Source organism: Nannospalax galili, unplaced genomic scaffold, assembly GCF_000622305.1.
Source record: "Nannospalax galili isolate Female #2095 unplaced genomic scaffold, S.galili_v1.0 scaffold440, whole genome shotgun sequence".
Classification (NCBI taxonomy): Eukaryota; Metazoa; Chordata; class Mammalia; order Rodentia; family Spalacidae; genus Nannospalax; species Nannospalax galili.
In genome coordinates, this window is record NW_008347189.1 from 1,031,405 (window position 1) to 1,051,375 (window position 19,971).

Here is a 19,971-nt window from a genome sequence, read left to right on the forward strand (position 1 = left end):
TGACTCAGTGGTTAAGAACACTGGTTGTTCTTGCAGAAGACCCAGGTTCGAATCCCAGCACCCACATGGCAGCTAACAGCTGTCTGTAGCTCCAGTTTCAGGGGACCTGACGGCCTCTTCTGTCCTCCTCGGGCATTGCATGACACGGGTGCACTTACCTACGTGCAGGCAATACATTCATACGCATAAAATAAAAATAACAAATAAAATATTTTTTTAAAATTGCCAAGAAAGTAAAAAATACTCACTTCAGGGACTCTGTAGCTCAGTGGTATAGTGTATACTTGGCATGCATGAGGCCCTGGATTAAATTTTAAGAGCCAGGGGAAAAGACTAAATTAACAAATGGTGAGCAGCGAGCATGTGTACTAAGTGAGATTGTAGTTTAGCTGCTACTCAGAAACAAGCATTAATGAGATGCATCCTCACCCTAGATTTCTCTATTGAGTGAGATAAGGAGCTTCTGCAGGTGACTGCAACTCAAGGAAGACAGGTGTAGAGTTGTAGGAGTTCAAAGATGGAGCGTCTACATTAGGTAGACCATGCACTGAGGGACACTTAAGCATGCCCTTGGAAGTCCAGGGAGGCAGAATTTGCGTTCTTCTCAGCAATGGGAAGGGTATGGAGGCATATTCAAAAATAATAAGTGGTTATCATAGATTCTGAAGATAGAAGGAGTCAGTAGATTGTGTGGAGGGTACTCAGAGCTTTCTAGTTCAAGAAACAGGGAGTCACTGTAGAATTCTGGGCATGGAAGAAAGTGAAATGTCCATCAGGATGAAATGAGGAAGTGTCTGTGAGGCAGTGACTGTGGCGAGGAGGTGTCTACACTGGGCCAATGGAAAGTAGTTGGGCTTCACCTGGAGGGACAGGCTGGAGAACAGCAAGGTGGGAATGTGAGAGACTCTTCTGCTATGAAGTACCTACTCTATGAAAGAGAGAAGGGATGAAGGTATTTTGGGGTCTATAGAATTTAGTGGCTGAATGAGTGTGGGGTGATCCAGATGCTTGCTGAATACTTCTATCCTAGTTTGCCTTCTGTTGCCGTGATAAAACATTCTGATCAAAATCAACATGGGAAGGAAAGGTTTTATTTGGCTTACAGTCCCAACAGTTCATCACTGAGGGAAGCCAGGGCAAGAAGTCAAGGCAGGAGCCTGGACGCAGAAGCTGAAGCAGAGACCATGGAGGAACGCTGCTTACTGGCTTGCTCCCCTGGCTTGTTCAGTGAGCTTTCTTTTTTCAGGATATTTTATTTATTATTTTTCTTTTATGTATATGAGTGTATTGCCTGCATGTATGTAAGTATTGTGCAAGGCCCACAGAGGTCAGAAGAGGACATCAGATTGCCCTGGAACTGCAATTGCAGACAGCTCTTAGCTGCCATGTGAGTGCTGGGAATGGAACCCAGATTCTCTGCAAGAGCAGCCAGTGCTCTTAACCACTGACTGAGCCATTTCTCCAGCCCCTCAGCTAGCTTTCTTATACAACCCAGACCCACTGCTCAGAAATGGCATTGCCCATGTCCACAATGGACTGGCCTCTTCTACATCAATTAATCACTAGGAAAATGCCTCACCAACATACTACAGGCCAGTCTGGTGGAGGTAATTCCTCAATTGAGGTTGACAGAAACTAACCAGCACAAAATCTAAAGGTAGAATTGCCTTCATTTCTTAGACTATAGAAGCAGTGACAGCTTGCTAGAGATTTAGATCTCCTTAGGATTTCTTAGGAATGTGTGTTACAGATTTTTCATTCAACCAGGAAAGCATCAAATCAGGAGACGTAATTCGCTCTTCCATCCTCACTTTCTTATGCCCAGAGTCGGACAATAAACAGACAAGCGAGCAAATCTATGTGGTAGACAGATGAGTATTGGGGGCAAAATGAATATTCAGGTAGGTAATGAGGCTTCAGGATGCTCAGGGAGGAAGGGAAGGGAAACCCTCTTAATAATAGGATAGAATTTGAGGAGATTTGATGACAAAGAAGGAGCCAGCCATGCTGATGAATAAGAGGTTTGATGGGTGGGTGAGCAAATGTCAATATCCTGAGGTGGGCTCAGCCAGGCAAATCACACTCAAGACACAGCAAGGTGGCCACAGCAGTTAGTGGTGTGATGAGCTTTCAAAGGTGGAGGAAAGAGACTGCTGGGTCCCAGGTGGTAGTAGAGAGGGTGTTACATGTCTATGACAGGGATGTCTATGACAGGAGGGCACAGAAAGGAATGGACAGATTGGCTAAGATGACCCTTAATGCAAATTAAAGCAGGTGGTCTCCCTTTTTGTCTTGAACTTCCTGGGGGAAATATGCAGATTAGCCCCCTAGACCTTGGCTGCATGAGATATTTAATAACTAATTCATAAGCTAATTGCTTCTGCCAGAATTCTGTCAGCTTGCTGATTGTATCTCTGCAAAGATGAAAGGGCAGACTCCCGGCCATGTTGTTAGGCAACTGCGTGGCTGCACAGAGCTTTAAAAAAAGTCCCAAGCTTCAAGCTTCACGCAAGGCCCTGCCAGTTGCTCACCAGTCACAACCCTTGTTCTCCTCTAACCCCAGGCTAGTTCAGAGTCCCATGGGCAAGTGAGGGGGGTCTAGGAGGGAGGTCCAGTTCCACTTTTGATTCTTCAGAACTCTCAAACTTCAAGACTTCACCAGGCTTAAAATGCCATTGCTAAGACCAGGCCAGCTCTGCTTCCGGGGATACCAGTAGGCAACCGTGGTTCTGCCTCCTCCTGGGATGGTACCATGCCAAGGTGGAGAGATGCTCATTTTACCTGGGATGTTGCTTTACCAGCTCTTTCCAGACAGACTTAACTTCCTAACCCATGTCTTCCCCTGCCCACTAGCATTTTTTAATCTACCCCTTTCTGTTAACTCTACGTAGTAGATAGAAGACCAAGCCCCCTCCTCTCTATGATTGATGCTCCCTCATTGTTAAAAGGGCAGGACTTCTCCACCCCCTCACCCCAAACCCAGACTGAGCCCCTTCTGTTGCAGTTAGCTAGAAGTTTCTTTTCCTGAATTTCCCCCACCTCCCAACAAGAACATTTTTATGCATTTGACTTTTTAAATGTCCATGTCTCCTTGGGAGAAATGCATGTGGATACCTGTGGCCCTCTCAAGACAGTTGCCTACAGCTTAAACCAAAGAATTTGTCTCACTAAGTGGGGCTGGGTCCGCCACGATCTAGGGTTGGGACAGGGCCTGTTCTCTCAGGTGCCTCCAACTTTTGTCAAGTTGACAAAGACTAACCAGGACTAGGCTAATATTAACTAACAAAGAAGATAAGCTACCAGGACAAAGAGATCCCAAGAATGCAAGCCATGTGTTTTCTCTCACAAAATAAGAAGTGGAAGGGACTCAAGACCCTCTGAAGGAGGCTTCATCTCTAGTCTATAGTGACTGCTGTAGTTGTCCTGCCACAGAAAGAAGGGAGCTGGGGGCAGGAATCCCATATGTATTTGTGTTTTAGGAGCATTACGGGATAGACACACATCACTCTTGTGTGATCACAGCCACACAAAGCGACCAGAACCTCTTCCTGAGTATCCAGTTGCTTACCTAGTAGTCAGGAGCCATGTTTTTCAATAAGAAGAACTAATATTGGAAAATAGCAATCTGCAGCATAGTCCTGGCTCTCCAAGGGCCAAGTGAGTGTCACTCTTAAGGTATGAGTGATCACACTCACTCAAAGGTGGGGAAAAGTAGTGGTGACTGGGCAGGCATTTAGAGGACAAAGATGGGGGCTTGTTGTGTGTCTTACAGTAAATAGGATACACCCTGAAGTCCAATAGGGCCTGTTAACAAGGGATAACAGATGGTGACATCCAATCCAAAATTCAAACCCTTGTCTTAATTTTAATTTGGTTACCCACACAGCATGTTGATAGCAGCACAGCCTTATTTGACAGCAAAGCACACAGCTACAAACCCCTTGCTGATTTCAATCCCATCCCAAGGGCTTCAGGAATTGTTGTGTAGCTGCTGTTTCTGGCATCCTTCAAGGAAGACTACATCTTACTGATTCCTCTTGCCAGCACAAGATACCATCCTCAAAGGCTGAAGTAACATAGTGGTTTCTTAGCTGGACCAAGAAAGGTCCCTCAGAGTCTGTGAAAATTCCTAAAGGCATTCAGTGGCCTTTGAAAGGCCTCCAGTTTATGGGCCAGCAGCACTTACATCACTAAGTAAGATTGTCCCAATGGTCTCTGCTCCCTGTCAGAGCTGCTGGAAGCCCATTCTGAGAGTCAGATGAGCTTTTCAGATGAGGGCATCATGCTTAATAAAGGCATAGAGCTTGACTCTGGATCCACAGAAATATTGCCACAGAGAACCCTGAAAGCAGGTCTTCCCTCTGTGAGCACCAAAGCTTCTTGATTCTGTTTGAGGAACCGATTAAAGATACATGTTGTTCACAGTGCTTAGCTCCACTTAGCCTCTGTGAATTGTAGGTGAGAAGGCTCCCTCCCCAGCCCTTCTCACCAAGAATGCTGTCAGCCATTTAGCAGAACTATTCCTTGGCTCAGGACAGCTCCTGTTGGAGAGAGTTTCTGGCTGTTGTGAGCCTCATAGGGAAGCATCCTTCACTGAGGGTTAATTTACCAAAGTGCTGCCACAACTTTTTACTGTTTGCCTCATGCTTGCTACCAAATCCATCTTTCTTGAAGGAGTTACCTTAAAGCTCCTAAAAACTACCCTTCAAATAAGCATGGCTTCCCTTCCCTTGCCTCAGTTCATTACCATGTCCTTGGCCTTTTAAATTCACTTGTGAGCATGCTCATAGAAGTGGCCTTTTGCCCAGAGATCATATCACCTCAATCAGATTTCAGAATGAAGGGACAGCGTCTGGAGAGTCACATGGCTTGCATAGGTAACACTGGGTGTAAGGGGTAGAGGGAGAGAGGTCAGAACAAGGACCTCATGGAAGAGTCATAGGCTTTGACCCAGCTGTGACCTGGCTTCCCCAATCAGACTGTGTCATAACTCAGAATGGCTCCTAGGCTGTGACAGCGGCTAGATAGGTTAAACCCAGTGGTGTGTGTGTCCGGGCGGAGGGTGGGTGTCAGACCACTCAGATTCCTCGTTCCTCACTAGTTTATAATTATGTAGAGGCCAGAAGCTATTCTATTTGTATTACCTTTAAATATGGTAAAATTATAGCTGTCAGCTAGTGCGTGCTGATGGTGGTTCTCTAAGTAGAGCAGCAGGCCCCACAGAAGCATTGCTTTTATGCACCATATGGAACTAGTTCTCCTATTAGTGTGTTCATTCAGTTTTTCTTGTTAAAAACCTTGCAGAACTCACATGCCTTCCGACCTGGCCAAGTCAAATAAAATCAAATACATGATCTCACCATCTACAATTTTATGTGCTTCCTCTGGGATGGCTGTTCTATTCCAGTTCTAGAGATATCAAAAAATAAAATAAGACAAATTAAAGCTCCATGTTGTATGAGTTGCTCTAGTGTGTGTGACTCACGCTCCACCTTTTCTGACTCACACTCTACTTTGTGTGACTCACACTCTATTTTGTGTAACTCACATAGAGCAGAAAGGAAACATTAAAGAAAGAACCCAGAGCAGACTTTGTGATGGTCCTGTTTTTCTATTACATCAGTGATTCTCTGATCTGTCTGAATGTTACAGTCCTGAGGATATGTTTGAAAATATTGATACCCAGCCCCTGCCTGGACCAATCAATGAAAGGCTCTGAGGGATGGCGCTTAAGCATGAGTTTCTCTAAAAGCACCTTGTGGGGCTGGAGTGATAGCTCAGATGGTAAAGTATTTGTCACTCGAGCATAAGGGCCTAAGTTTGGATCCTCAGCACCCACATAAAAGCAGGACGTGGTAGCATATATCTGTAACCTTCTCCCTGAGAAGGTAGAAACAGCAGATCCCTGGGGCTTGCTTCCTAGCCAGCACAGCCAATCAGTGAACTTCAGGCTAAGGAAGAGACCCTGTCTCAACAAACTGAGGAGAGAAACCAAAGAAGATACCCACATCAACCTCTGGCCTCCACATGCGTGTTCAAGCATGTGTATTTACACATGCACACATGCATGCACATACACATGGACATGTACAAACACACCACACATGCAAAATAAGCAATTAAAATTTTTTTTTAAGACAGGATCTTACTTATACAGCCCCAGCTAGCCTGGAACTGGCTATGTAGACCAGATTAGCCTGGAAATCACAGAGATCTGCCTCCGCCTCCTGAGTGCTGGGATTAAAGGTATGCACCATCATGCCCAGCTCTATAATAAATATTTTTAAAAGCACCTCATATTCATCCACTTTCTGTTGTTATTACAAAATACCCAAGACTGGTACTTTATCAGCCCACAGTTTGGAGAATAAAAGTCCATGATTGGGCAGTCCCATTTGCTCAAATTCTGATAAGAACCCCATTGGCTGTATCACAGAATGGTAGGTAGAAACATGTAAAGAGCATGTGTAAAAGTCAGAGATCATGTGTCAACATGTGAAGAACGTGTGTAAAAGCCAGAGATCATGTGCCAAGACAGGAATCCCAAGACCAGCCAGGAGCCAGTCCTGTTCTTTTTGTAGCAACCGTCTCTTATAAGAACTGACCCATCCATAAGACCAGCATTAATCTTAACAAAGCATAGCCCCTCCAGTGAGCTAATCACTTCCCATAGCCTCTGCTTTGTGAAGGTTCCTTACTTTCTAATACCACTGCATTGAGCACAAGCTTCCAATATGTGAGCCTTTGGGGAACACAAATAATATCCAAACCATAGCACATCCTCATGAGATCCTGATTATAAGTCAGTATGTGTGCCTGTGTGTATACATGTATATACATATATAATTATAACACACACTATATTATATTAGAAAAGCTTCCTTCCTCCCTTAAACCAGTACTCACTGAGTAGATTCAACAACAATAAAAAAAGTATGATTTAGAAGTGGAGGACATGTGACAAATACATACTTCTGTGTTTCAAGAGCTGTAACAACAACATGACAGAAGGCAGTGAGTGCTTAGACAACAGGGAATCCTCAGTGAGCGGGTGGGATTAGTCAAGAAATCTTCAGAAGTGACACTTTGCCAAAGACAGGCCCTTTACTCCATCTTGTCCCAGGGTTGTGACACAGTGTACCTGTTTTTGGCTTGTACTCTGCCTGAATGAGGCCTTTTGGTGTTCCAGGATTGCTGTGAAGTAGGATCACAGACTGGATAGTTTAAACAACAAAAGCATCTTTTCTCCCAGTTTTGGAGATCAGAAGTTCAAGGTGCAGGTGTTGATAGGGTTTGGTCCTTGTGAGGGTTGAGGGAGGGATTTGTCCCAGGCCACTCTCCTTGTCATACAGATGGCTGTCCTTATGTCCACATGTTGTTTTCCCTGGAAGGGTCTATCTGTGCCTGAATTTCCTTTTCTTATGCAGTCACATAGACTTGAACAGCCTCATGTTTATCTGATTGCACTTGCATGGTCCCTGTTTCCAGATAAGGACCCATTCTGCAGTATCAAAAGTTGAGATTCCAACAGGTAATTTGAAGAGAGGAAATACAGCTGAACTCACATCAACACACAGTGGAGTAACTCTGAAGTAGGGATGTAGAGAGCGCCCCCAGCACAGCTGCAGGGGAACCAGGCAACATGGTGGGATCCCCAGCTGCTGTGCTGAATGCAGGCAGCCAGGCATCACCCAATATCCTGTTAAGAAGGCAATTTCCTCAGTGAGACTTTCCTCCGCCCACTTCCCTGACCTGGACCAAGCTTTCTCTAATGTTCAGGCCTTTCAGGGGGAATTGGAAAAACTGACAGGGTTAATGTGGGTCTCTGTCATACTGCCAGATACATAGTTTAACCAGCAGGTTGGTGACTGAAAATACCTTCAATGGGATTAAAACCCTTCAAGTATTTCAAGTGATGGCTACCTGCTGTGACAGCCAGTAGGGGACTGTGTGTTCAGAAAAACCTTGCTGACAAGCAAGCAACTGGCCTCTTCCAACATCCAATTAGACAAGGCTGAACTGCTACAAATAAAAGGTGTACAGAGATTGAGAACCTGCTCAGTGGAGCCTCCTAGATGTAAATGATAGTGGCTGAGCCAGGTGCATTCACCAGACATTGTTTGAGTACATGCTGGTACGATTATGGGAGCATAGTAGTTGAGACAAGAAAACCCATGCTATCTTGAAGCTCACATTTATTCTATGGTCAGCTCATATCCTCTGGTAGGCAACCATGGGTATCATTTAAATAACATTTAGCCCCACCAGTACCAACAGTTCAAACAAGAACAAGGCTCTTATCCATAAAGTATTTTAGAAGAGCAATTCAAAAATATAATACTGATATTTCAGTGGCAAGTATATGAATGATGTATGTAATTATTTCCTACTGGGATTTTTACATTTTTTTCTAGCAGTCGTGTAATATTTTATACTGAAAAGTTAAAGAATAAAGGTGAAATCTGAGCAGTCTAGATGACTTTTACAAAAAGAACTCCTAGGGGACCTGAGTTTTGGAACTAGACTGTCTTGCGTTCCAGTCTTAGTGCTGTCTTCTTTTAGTCATGTGACTTTGAATAACTTACATAGCTTTTTAATTATATAAATAATTCTATTTCTATGTCATAATTTATTTTTTGATGGAGATAATATGCCCACCCTAACCTCTCAGAGCTATTACAAGGTAAAATCCCACACCACTACACAAGCCTGGAGTAGTTTTCTGCCTGTGGAAGATTCTTGATGTTTGCTAGGTTGAATTGGGAAAGTCCCACTAAGAATAAACTCTTCTACTCTGTTAGTAAGAATGGAAACAGGCACCACTTTGGAAAAAAAAACTGTCTGGCAGTTTCCTAAAAACTTAGACATATTCCTAGCATGTTTTCCAAAATACTCTATTGCTAGAGATTTTTCTAAGCAGAATTAGAACTAACCCAAATGCCCATCAGCAGGTGCAAACATAAACTAATTAGGATATGTTCACATGATTCACTACTCAGCAATAGAAATGAATGAGCTATTTTGTGAGGGGTGACATAGGTACCTGTTTGTGTGGGGGTGAGTAGAGGCCAGAGATTGACATCAGGTATCTTACTCAATCACTTTCTACCTTATTTTTGAGGTAAGATCTCTCATTGAACCCGGAGTTCTTCAGTTCAGCTTGAGGCTGTCTGGTCAGTGATCTCCAGGGATTTACTTGTATCCAACCCCCCAGTGCTGGGGTTACAGATGTGTGTCACTGGCCTGGCTTTTACATGGAGATTCAAACTCAGATCTTCATGCCTGCACAGCAGGCCTTTTACCAACTGAGCCATCTCCCCAGGTCCAGAAACAAATTATTGATGCATCCTAACCCTCAAAATAATTAGGCTAAGTGAAAGAAAACAAATACAAAACAGTACACACTACACAGTTCTATTTATTAAAATGTAGAGAACATGCCAGCTAAACTGTGGTAACAGAATCAATTCATTGACTTCTTTGAGATGAGGATGGGGTGGAGGATGGAGGGATGCAAGGGTTTTAAAACGTCAGTTTGAAGTTTTGGAGTCATGGACATGTTCCCTGCATTGATTCAGGTAGTTTCAGGGGGGAAGTGCAGCTTATGAAATGGTATACTTCAAATGTGTGCGATTTGTTGTATGCCAGTTTTACCGATAAAATGTTAAAATTGTCAGTAGATTAGCTCAATAAAACTATCTTACAAAGCAAAGGGGGAGGGGGAGTTCAGTCGGAAAGCCCAGAGCCTAATTCTCAGGGGGAATTAGTGCAATCTTAATTAACCATCATCAGGCTAAGTAAAGGAGTAAGCCAGCTGCCTTGGAGAATCCAGATGTCTCTTTTCCCTGGAAAGTGAGGATAGATTCACAGTAGGGGAAAGAGACTCAAATTTCTCTGTGCAGCCCATCTAAAGTTACTACATTTGTGTGCCTCTGTGTTGTGTACCTGTGTGTGTCTATATGTAAGCCTGTGTATGCACCTGTATGTGTGTATGCTTGTTCCTGTGTGCACACATGTACATACCAGTGCTCTTGTACATGTGTGTAGGCCAGAGGTCAGCATCATTGTCTTCTTGATCACTCTATACCTTATTTTTTGACGCAGGGCCTCTCACTGAACCTGGAGCTCATAGGTTCAGCTAAGCTGGTTGGGTAGTGGTTTTTAGTGATCTGCTTGGCTCTCTGCCACTCGAGTTACAGATATGTACCACCATGCCTGCATCTTACATGGGTGCTGGGGATCCAAACCTAGGTCCTCATGCCCTCATACATACATAGCAAGCTCTCTTACCTTCTGAGCCATCTCTCAAGCCCCTGAAGTTACTCAGTTTTTAAGGAATGGTGTGGACTTCTGTCCAGAGCACACACTGTGAAGCACTGTGTGTTTCAGCCTTGATTGACACTTGAGTTTAAGTCCCTATAGCCCTAAGATGCAAGCAAGTATTCTGGGATATTTTAGAGCCACAAGACAAAGCTACGAGACTGGGGCTGCATTTCCTTCTGTCAAGAACTGATGTAGCAAGTACAGAAATATAAAATGCCTCATCAGAAAATTAATGCCCCGGTAGTCAGGAGGCTGTTGCATCTGGGTGACAAATTTTAGATGATAAAGATAGTCGGCTGATTTTTTTTTTCTTAAAGACAAAGCCAGCGATACTGATATCATGTTTAAATAGATAACAGTCAAAGTAGAGCCCTTTATTATAAAACAAAACTGGCTTACCAGGATTAACAGTGTAAAGTAATAAATCCTGGGAGACAGCAAATGAATTTCAGGGCCAAAGTAAAAGGTTAGATTAAATGGATCAGTATCTCATTGCCCAGAAACAGAAAGGCAGGACTTTATCTCCATCTCTCCCATTTTGTTTTTCTTATGGTGCTGGGGATCAAATGCAAGGTCTTCTGCATGCTGGGAAAGTGCTCTACCACTGAGCTACACTCCTTTGTTCCAAGATATTTTATTTTCTTTTTGATACAGGGTCTTATGTAGCCAAGGCTGATCTCAAACTTACTGTGTATTTGAGGATGACCTTGAACTCCTGATGTTCCTGCCTCTACTTCCCAAGTGCTGGGATTACAGACAAGGACTGCAAAGCACTGTGTGTTTCAGTCTTGATTGACACTTGAGTCTAAGTCCCTATAGCCCTAAGATGCAAACAAGGATTCTGGGATATTTTTGATTTATGTTGGAGGTTTGAAAACAGATATTGTGCATTTGAAGAATAACATCATTATTTAAATTTGCTTAAATTTTTTATATTTTTAAATGATTAATTTTTCTATATCATGTTATTAAAGGATACTATTTTCTAGGTCACTTTCAGTTTGATATCAAATGATTATTAAAACCCCAAAGTCAGGCAGTAAATCTTATTACTTCCTGCCTGGTTAGAAGAGCATGCAAGGAACTGGAATCACAGACCTGAGAGTTGAAAGGAACCTTAAAAGATACTCAGTAAAGTTATGGAGACTGTAATGACCCACCAGCCACACTCACAGGCTGTGTGTAGTCAGGCTTTAAACTGCAGTGGTCAAAGAGAACCCATCACATAATGTTGAAAATCAGGAAATATTTTCAGAAATGACTATGAGGTTCTGGGGAAGGTAAAATTTAAGAGATTGGGGTTTGCAGAATAAGGCAATGGCTTTACTTTTCAGAAATTTCACCTTCACACATAAATCCCACAAGAAATGAAAGGAACATTTATTGAGCACCTGCTGTTTCCATGGCACACAGTAAAAGCCTTGGTAATAGAGCTATTTAGCATGTGCTACCACAGAACCAATGCTATTATAGAAAAAAGCCCACAGGCAACACAAGGACAGAGAATTAATGCTATGTGGAAAATGCAAAGGGCTCGGCAGTGGAGTCTGGCATCTCCGTGGCCTCAAGGGATAGCTCTCGTTTTGATGTCCTTCCTGTTTCTCTCTTCCCCTTTCACTAGGCATCCAGATTAGTTCCTTTACTCAGGCCGACCTGACTTCACGAAGTGTTCAATATGTCCATTCCAGTGAGACAGAGAAGCATTCAGATGCCTTCGGCTTTGTGCTTTCTGATGGAGTGCATGAGGTAGGGGAGGCCCTAGACCCCATACTTGAGTGGGTATCGATTCTTATTTGTCATCTTTGAGAAGAAAGGGCAGACAGACTGGGGATACAAGGGCATCATGCTCTTCTTTCTCAGTCACCACAAGGCAGAAGTTCCTGCTGGCTACCTGGGCTCAAGCCCAAGAGGACTCGTGGTGGGGCTGCTGGGGAATCAGGAGCTGAGGAAGGGGTGGTTCTAAATACGGGAGACCCACCTACATGTTACCATCCTAGGTGATACAGACCTTCCACATCACGATTCATCCTGTGGATGATTCACTGCCCCTTGTGCAGAACCAGGGCATGCGTGTGCAGGAGGGTGTGAGGAAGACCATCACAGAGTTTGAACTGAAGGCGCTGGATGCAGACACAGAGGTAAGAGGCTCCTTTGGACTCTGGGGCTAAAGGGGGAGCAGAGCTGCTGCTTTGTGGTGCGTCCTGAGAGGTGGGCTAGTGATGAGGGAAGTACAAGCCTCCTTGAAAGAAGTCAAAACAGAAGACACCTTGGCCTTCTGGGAAACAAGTCTTAACACCTTGGAGATCAGATTGCTTTTCAACCCATCCTGAACTTCTAAACACATTTGTTCTTACCTCTGGTTGCATATAATCTTTTCATATGCTGGATTTTTATTTTGATTCATAGAAATAAGGTAGGTGGCACTTTACCCAAAGCATGTGTTGTCTCTGTTAAAGTGGACAGGTGTTTCCTGCCCCTCTACTCCTTTCTTCTGCTTAATCTCTGTCACCTAGACTGTCCTCACAGCATCATTACAGTTTGAGCACCTTCCAAGATGGGGTTTGTCCAAAAACACAATGCATGTGGGGGCTCAACTCTCACTCTCATGATGTTGCCCGGGTCAAGCATTAGTGTTCAGACTGCCCGAGCGTGCATAAAGCTCACCACTGTATTATCAACGGGGTCTGTGTGCCCTTCTCTGTGCCAGCACGCCTTTGTTCATTTAGCCATGCTTTTATCAAGTGTTCATTGCCTGCTAGATTCTAGGCTCTCATCTAGATGCAGAAGGCAGAGCTGCGAACACAACTGAAAAAGTGACAGGCTTTGGGAGTGTTCAGCCTTTGACTGGAATACAAGACAGGAAGAAAAGAAAAAGAAATGAAGGAAGAGAGGCAGGGAGAGAGGAGGGGGGAGGAGAAGGAGAAAGAAGGAAGGAAGGACATCAGGCATGGTAAGTGTTATGAAGAATAGCATCAGATAGAGATTGATGGGCATGTATTTGGGACCCAGTGGTCAAAGGACTTCTCTAGGGAGGTCCTATTTGAACAGATACCGAGTGATAGAGCAAGCTGTGCAGTTACCTGGGAGCATTTACTCTCCAGGCAGGGGTGCTGGAAGTTCAAAAGCACTGTGGTCCTATGCCATTAGATCCTGAGAGTCATTGCAACAAAGATTACAAGAAGCCAGGAGGCTGGAATCCAGCAACTAACGATCAGAGAGAGCTAGCAGGCCAGGCCTAGGCTTTCCCTCTAGGTCTCAGGAATCAACTGGAAAGTGTTCAGCAGGGATATGTGCCTCTTTCTTTTCCTTCTACAAGCACCTTAGAAGCAGCAAGTAAAAATAAGGAATAAGCTTCTGTCATGAATCATATTGGAATTATGTATGTAAGGGTTTGGGGATATAAGAAAAATGGGTGGGAAGGAAATTAATAGTTTTCAAAGGGCCCTTTCCTGTCATCTTGGAAGAGGTTGAAAATCTAGGCTGGGGACTGTGGAGATGGCCTAGTGGGTAAAGCACCTGAGGACTTAAGTTCAAATCCTCTGAACGTAACGTGTATCTATAATCCCAGTTCTCCTACAGTGAGATAGGATGGTGACAGGAGATTCCTGGAAGCTGGTGAGCCAGCCTGGTGTACACAGCAGTGAACGGCAACGAGACTCTGATCTCAAACAAGGTGGAAACAAGTGTCCATACTGCACCATGGTACATGTGAACACATGTACTTATACACATACATCACATACACAAAGAAAGAGAGAGGGAGGGGGAGAAGAGAGAAAGAAAGTGAGAAAGAAACTAAAATTAATTGAGAAAGAAGACTAAAATTAATTGAGAAAATCCCAAAGCAGATTGCCTAAGAAAAGAGCCCCTGCCTGTCTGAGAAAACCAGTTCTCTGTTGCTTAGGAAAACAACTGTATGATGTGTTTGTAAATACACTTGCTAGGAATTCCAGCTCATAGCTCCTCTGACCTATAGGTTAGAGACCCCTGGGACTGGTCCATAGTCATGTAGGCAGGAATTCAAGCTCACCAATGCTGAAGTGGGACCAAAATGATGCTGAATTATCTATAAATAGTGTAAGAAACTGCTGCCTGCTGCTCAGGCTTTGGAGATTTCGCCCCTGAGCCTGCTGCTGGCAGGATCAAGAATAAAGTTGTGATCTTCCACTTTGCCTTCATGCCTGATTTGAAAGCGGTGGTTTCCATTACAGTCCTGCTCTCTCTGAGAGAGAGAGAGAGAGAGAGAGAGAGAGAGAGAGAGAGAGAGAGAGAGAATGAATTCAGGTTGCCTCATGTGGCCTGGAGAGAATAAGCTTAAGAGAGGGAGAGAGGGAGAGAGGGGGGAGAGGAGAGGAGAGGAGAGAGAGAGAGAGAGAGAGAGAGAGAGAGAGAGAGAGAGAATGAATTCAGGTTGCCTCATGTGGCCTGGAGAGAATAAGCTTAAATACTTAGTGCCTTTAGGCTCTAGGATATAAGTCCAGTTGTAGTAGAGAAGGTAGTTTCTGCCTATAGTTTTGTTTGGTGTCTGTAAACAAAATACAGCCTGTATTTGAAACATGGCTTTAGGCTCTGTTTCCTTTGACCAGCTCCTAGGCGTAGCTCACTTTTCCCACTTCTGCTATGAACTTGCCTCTTGCTTCTTCCCTCTTGGACAGGCTGATTCTATCACCTTCACCATTGTGCAGCCCCCACGCCATGGCACTATCGAGAGAACCACCAGGGGACAACATTTCCGCCTCGCCTCCTCCTTCACCATGGAAGATATCTACCAGAACCGGGTCAGCTACAGCCATGATGGTAGCAACTCCATCAAAGACCGATTTAGTTTCACCGTTTCTGATGGAACCAACCCCTTCTTTATCATTGAGGAGGGAGGAAAAGAGGTGAGGCCCAAAGGTAGAAGAGAAAACCTAGCAGAGCATCCCAGGGGCAGCATGGGAATGTGTGCATGTGGCATGGTGCTGGGTTCTTACTCCATTAACTTGTAGTGTATTGACTGGGAAAATTACTTCTCTAAGTCTGTTTTCCACCTATAAAATGGCACAGCGAAGACTGCCAGCTTCAAATTCTTCATCTAAAGATCAAAAGGGCTGATCCTGAAAAGTACTTGACATGACTGGGAAATAGTGAGCCCTCAGTAAGAGAAAGTGGCTATTACTATTTCTCCTTAGCTTCTGCCTACTCTTTATTTCTTGAGTTTTTCTTCCAAAAAAAAAAAAAGCATTTCAGTAATATATGGCTCCAGATTCTCTTTCTCTTTATGAACTAAGATTCCTCAGTCTAACTAGAGACTCAAATAATAGTGAGATTATTTCTCTCAGAAGATTCTGACTTAAATTCTGGCTCTGTCACTTATCAGTAAGTCCTGTTATCTTTGTAAATCTCAGCTTCCCTATCTGTAAAGTGGGAGTATACCTCTCCTCCTGATGTATGTGAGGCCCTTTGCTCCATGTCAGATCCAGGGAAGCACCAGAGACTCAGTATGGAGCTTCGGTCATCTTTACTGTCATCATTTTAGGACCAGTTGTACATACCGTAAGACACTTTCTCTTGAGGTCATACAACTGCTCAGTTTTATTTCCTAAATGACTGAGGAGGAGGAGGAGGAGGAGGAGGAATGTGCTTGCTATGCATCTGAGTTCTAGCTACAGAACCCACACCAGCATAGAGGTCTGCACTTGTTATCCCAGTACTGGGGAAGTGGAGAGAGGCTGATCCCTGGGGCTCCTTCGACAACCATCATAACCTAATCAGTGATCCCCAGGTCCCAGTAAGAAACCCTATCTCAAAACACAAGGGGTAGATTAATGCATCTCAGAGAAGCTTCCTCCTGCGGTAGATGGTGATTAACACAAAACCCTGCAACTGGTTAATGTGCAGAGAATAAGAGGCTGCATAGTGTTTATTCCTGAATAGGACACCTGTATCAAAATTCTGACTCCTAAAACTCAGGGATCATTGAGAAGAGGACCTAGAAAGAGCTACCAGTAATAGCCAGAGGTGATGGATGACTACAAGGAAACAGAGTTTCTAGACAGTTGGGAAGTTACTCATATGAAGTCACAGTAATGGTAACAGCATGCACAAGACTCCTGTAAGCTCAAGCCAGAAAAAATCCCAGCATGAATGTGAGGAAGTGGGTAAGAAACCCCAGCCTTACCTCAGGAACTTTTGGCAACTGATGGCTGCTTGGTGTGGGGAGAGTCTGTCTCTTTTAAGGATGTGACTCTTGGTAGGTTAACCAGGCTCCAATGAATGAACTTACACTGAAGGGCATTTGAGGACACAAATTTGACTCTGTAGGCCTTAAAATACACACACACACACACACACACACACACACACACACGGGAGCACATGAAATCAGGTTGGGAGTAGTAAGGGGGATGCAGATAAGTTAGGGGTTCTAATTACGATCAGAATATAGGAAATTTGTAAAAATACAATTTGAAAAGTGGGGAACAAACCCACAAGGTGGATAGCGACTGAGGAACAGCACCCGAGGCTGACATCTGGCTTTCACATACACGGATGCATACACACGCACTCATAGGAACACCTGTGTGTACCAACATATAAAGACACACATAAAATGAGAGGTGTTCAGACTTCTCACCCACTGCCTTCCTCGCCTTTTACTCAGTCCTTCCTCAGCAGGTCTCCGCCGAGTCTTAAATTACCCCTGTAGTTAACCAAATCTCTGGTGGAAGCTGGGCTGGGGGCACCCAGCACCTCACACATTCGTATTGGTGAACAGTGTGCACACGCTCTTTTGTAACTCCAGGACACTGTGAGGTCCTGGCAAGTTTCTTTCCTATACTACTATTGGATATTTTTCTGGAAGGGAGATCCTCCTGTATTCTTTCGAGACACAGGAGGTCATCCTCAGCCAGTCACTGTATCTGTAGGTGGCTCTTCGGATTTCTTCTGTGCTCCAGTGCCGCCTGCCAGGCTGTCTATCACTTTGTCTTTTTTCTCCCACTGTAGCTGCTCCCAGTTAGCTTGACTTTCAAAAGAGAAAAAAAGATTTCAAGATGTATCAGCAAGAGGGCTACCCCTGTTAAAAACCTAAAGGTCAGAGCAGGTCTTCTGAGGGACTGTGTCATTTTAGAAATGGAAATTGTGTAGAAGGGGTAGGACACTGAAAGAGTAGCATCTTGCTGCCCTGCGTTCTGACATGTACACATTTAGGATAGGCCGGGTATTGGATAAGACTCAATGCATGTGTCCCTTAGATCTCTCTGTGTGTGTGTGTGTGTGTGTGTGTGTGTGTGTGTGTGTGTGTGTGCGTGCCATAATGAACTTATAATATAAATTCCTTTTCACTATTCCACAAATGGTTTTGCTTTTCATTCTTGATTCTTCTGCATCTTGCCACCATAGGGACCACTTTCCTTCAAAAGAAACAAAAACAAAAAACAGGGAAAGGAAGAAAAAGGAAAACCCTGCCCCACAGAAACTTCTCTTCATGTCTGATCTGATCACAGCTGGAGACTTCAGCATTAACATTCAGTCATGATGCTTGCCAGTCTCTCCGAAAACCTTGGCAAAGGATATTGAGGGGAAATATCTGTGTATTGTTTTACCTTAGGCAAAGGTTTTTTGGTTTTTTTTTTTCATTTCATTTTGGTTATTAACCTTTTATTAGCATATAAAGGGAAGGTTTTCTTTATGGCATTTTCATGCATATATGTCTTATACTTTTTTCTTATTTGTACCCCATTACCCTGCCTTGTCCCCCTCTGTGCTCCCTCCTAGCTCCCAAATACTCCTACTGTCTTTCTTCTCAGATCTTTTTTTTTTTTTTTTTCTTTTTGAGACAGGGTCTCCCTGCAGCCCCAGCTGTCCTGGAACTCACTATGTAGATCAGGCTGGCCTTGAACTCACAGAGATCCACCTGCCTCTGCCTCTGGGATTAAAGGTGTACACCACCATGCCCTCAGATATTTTCATTACCCTCTCTTATACCTGCTCCATCTAGACCTTCTCCTCCCTGCTCAAGGTCCCCTTTCTACTTTCGTGTGCGTGTGTGTGTGTGTGTGTGTGTGTGTGTATGTATGTATGTATGTATGTGTGTGTATGTGGATTGAAACCTAGACTTTATATATGAGAGAAAACATGTAAATAGTTGTCTTTCTGAGTCTAACATCATGACATCACATCAACTATAGAAGACACAAGTGTGCCCAGGTATAATGGCACATGCTTTTAGTCCCAGCTACTTAAGAGGTTAAAGTGGAATGCTTACTTGAGCTCAAGGGTTCAAGACCAGTCTGGGCAATGCTGCAAGGCTACATCTCAAATAATGATGATGATGATGATAATAATAATAATAATAATAGTAATAATAATAAAATAGAGCACAAGCATGTGAAAGGCAACTTCTGCAGCAGATGAGGTTGAGCAGAAATGCCTTTGCTTCTGCCTCTGTGTTGTCAATCATCACTCTCCCTGAGGCCTCTTGCCAGTTGTGATAAGAGGTGAAAGCCAGCTCCATGGCCCATGCTTCATCTCTACTGTGCACACAGACTTCAGGGGTTCTTACTTTTTAGGCTCAGGGTCTGGAAACTCAGTGTCCATGTGAATGCTTTTCTGGCCTTCCTACAGATCATGACAGCAGCACCTCAGCAGTTCCGAGTGGACATCCTCCCAGTTGATGATGGCACCCCTAGAATTGTCACAAACCTGGGACTCCAGTGGCTGGAGTATATGGATGGCAAGGTAAGTCCTATCCCATCGGCCACATCCACAGTGTCAAATCAGTCTTCATTTGTGACAGCAGCTTACCAGTAGAGCTCCAACTCAACTCATGTGCTTACCATTGCCCTGTGTCCTGATTTCCCTGAGACTGGTGAGCCCAAGGAGTTCAGTTAGAATTCTTCACTAGTTAAGGTTGAATATGATCAGTTAAGATTGTGTGTAGTTTAATATACTCTTACGAAAAGGCCCCTAAAATACAGCCAGGTAGACAAGAGAGACATTTTTATATTACACATCACATACAAGTAAGTGACCAGCAGGGCTGTACCTAATCCCTGAGAGGTGCAGGTGCCTCCCGCCTGCCCCACTGCCACCACCCATCATTAGGTGCCTGCCATTGGACATACAGCCAGATTTCATCAGAAATTCATCAGCAGTCCAGCTCAAGGAAAGGGTAAAACAGAAGTCCAGGACAAGGGCCTTTGTTTTAAACTAGAGATACAGAAATTGAGCCTGTCATTCCCACTTACATTCTATAGGAAAGAAATTGGATAAGATGAGTACAGATGTTTCAAGGGAGGCTGGGAAATAGTGTCTCTGGCTCGGCAGACAGGTGCTGAGCTAAAATTTTGTTAATTGGGAGAAGGGGAGAACGGACTTTGAGGAACATTAAATGTTTGCCCTAGATAAAAAGAAGCAGACATTTCTGTAGGCAAATGTCCTCAGGGGAAGTCCACTTTAGAGATTTCTTTATCTCCCAATTACCAAATGCATCATTTTAAGGTGTGTCCCATTGCTTTGATCTAGTAGCAAATTAACACTAAGTCCTCATCTCCACCCAGCACCTGCACATCTCTTCCTTCAATTCAGAAGTGACCTCGGCCTTCGGTCAGTTGTATTCTCTCTGTGCTGTGGCCTCCTCGTGGAGTCGATTAGTTAGCACTGTAT

The 19,971-nt window shown here is 43.9% G+C and overlaps 1 protein-coding gene across 1 annotated transcript in view; it reads left to right on the top strand.

The window, feature by feature from the left end:
• Positions 1 to 19,971, top strand: part of Fras1 (Fraser extracellular matrix complex subunit 1) — a 442,676-nt gene that overhangs the window by 368,186 nt on the left and 54,519 nt on the right. Inside the window, exons 48-51 of the mRNA XM_008843691.3 lie at positions 11,945 to 12,069; positions 12,321 to 12,461; positions 14,979 to 15,206; positions 18,931 to 19,044. Coding sequence (XP_008841913.1) covers positions 11,945 to 12,069; positions 12,321 to 12,461; positions 14,979 to 15,206; positions 18,931 to 19,044 — 608 coding nt within the window. The remainder of the gene's footprint in view (positions 1 to 11,944; positions 12,070 to 12,320; positions 12,462 to 14,978; positions 15,207 to 18,930; positions 19,045 to 19,971) is intronic.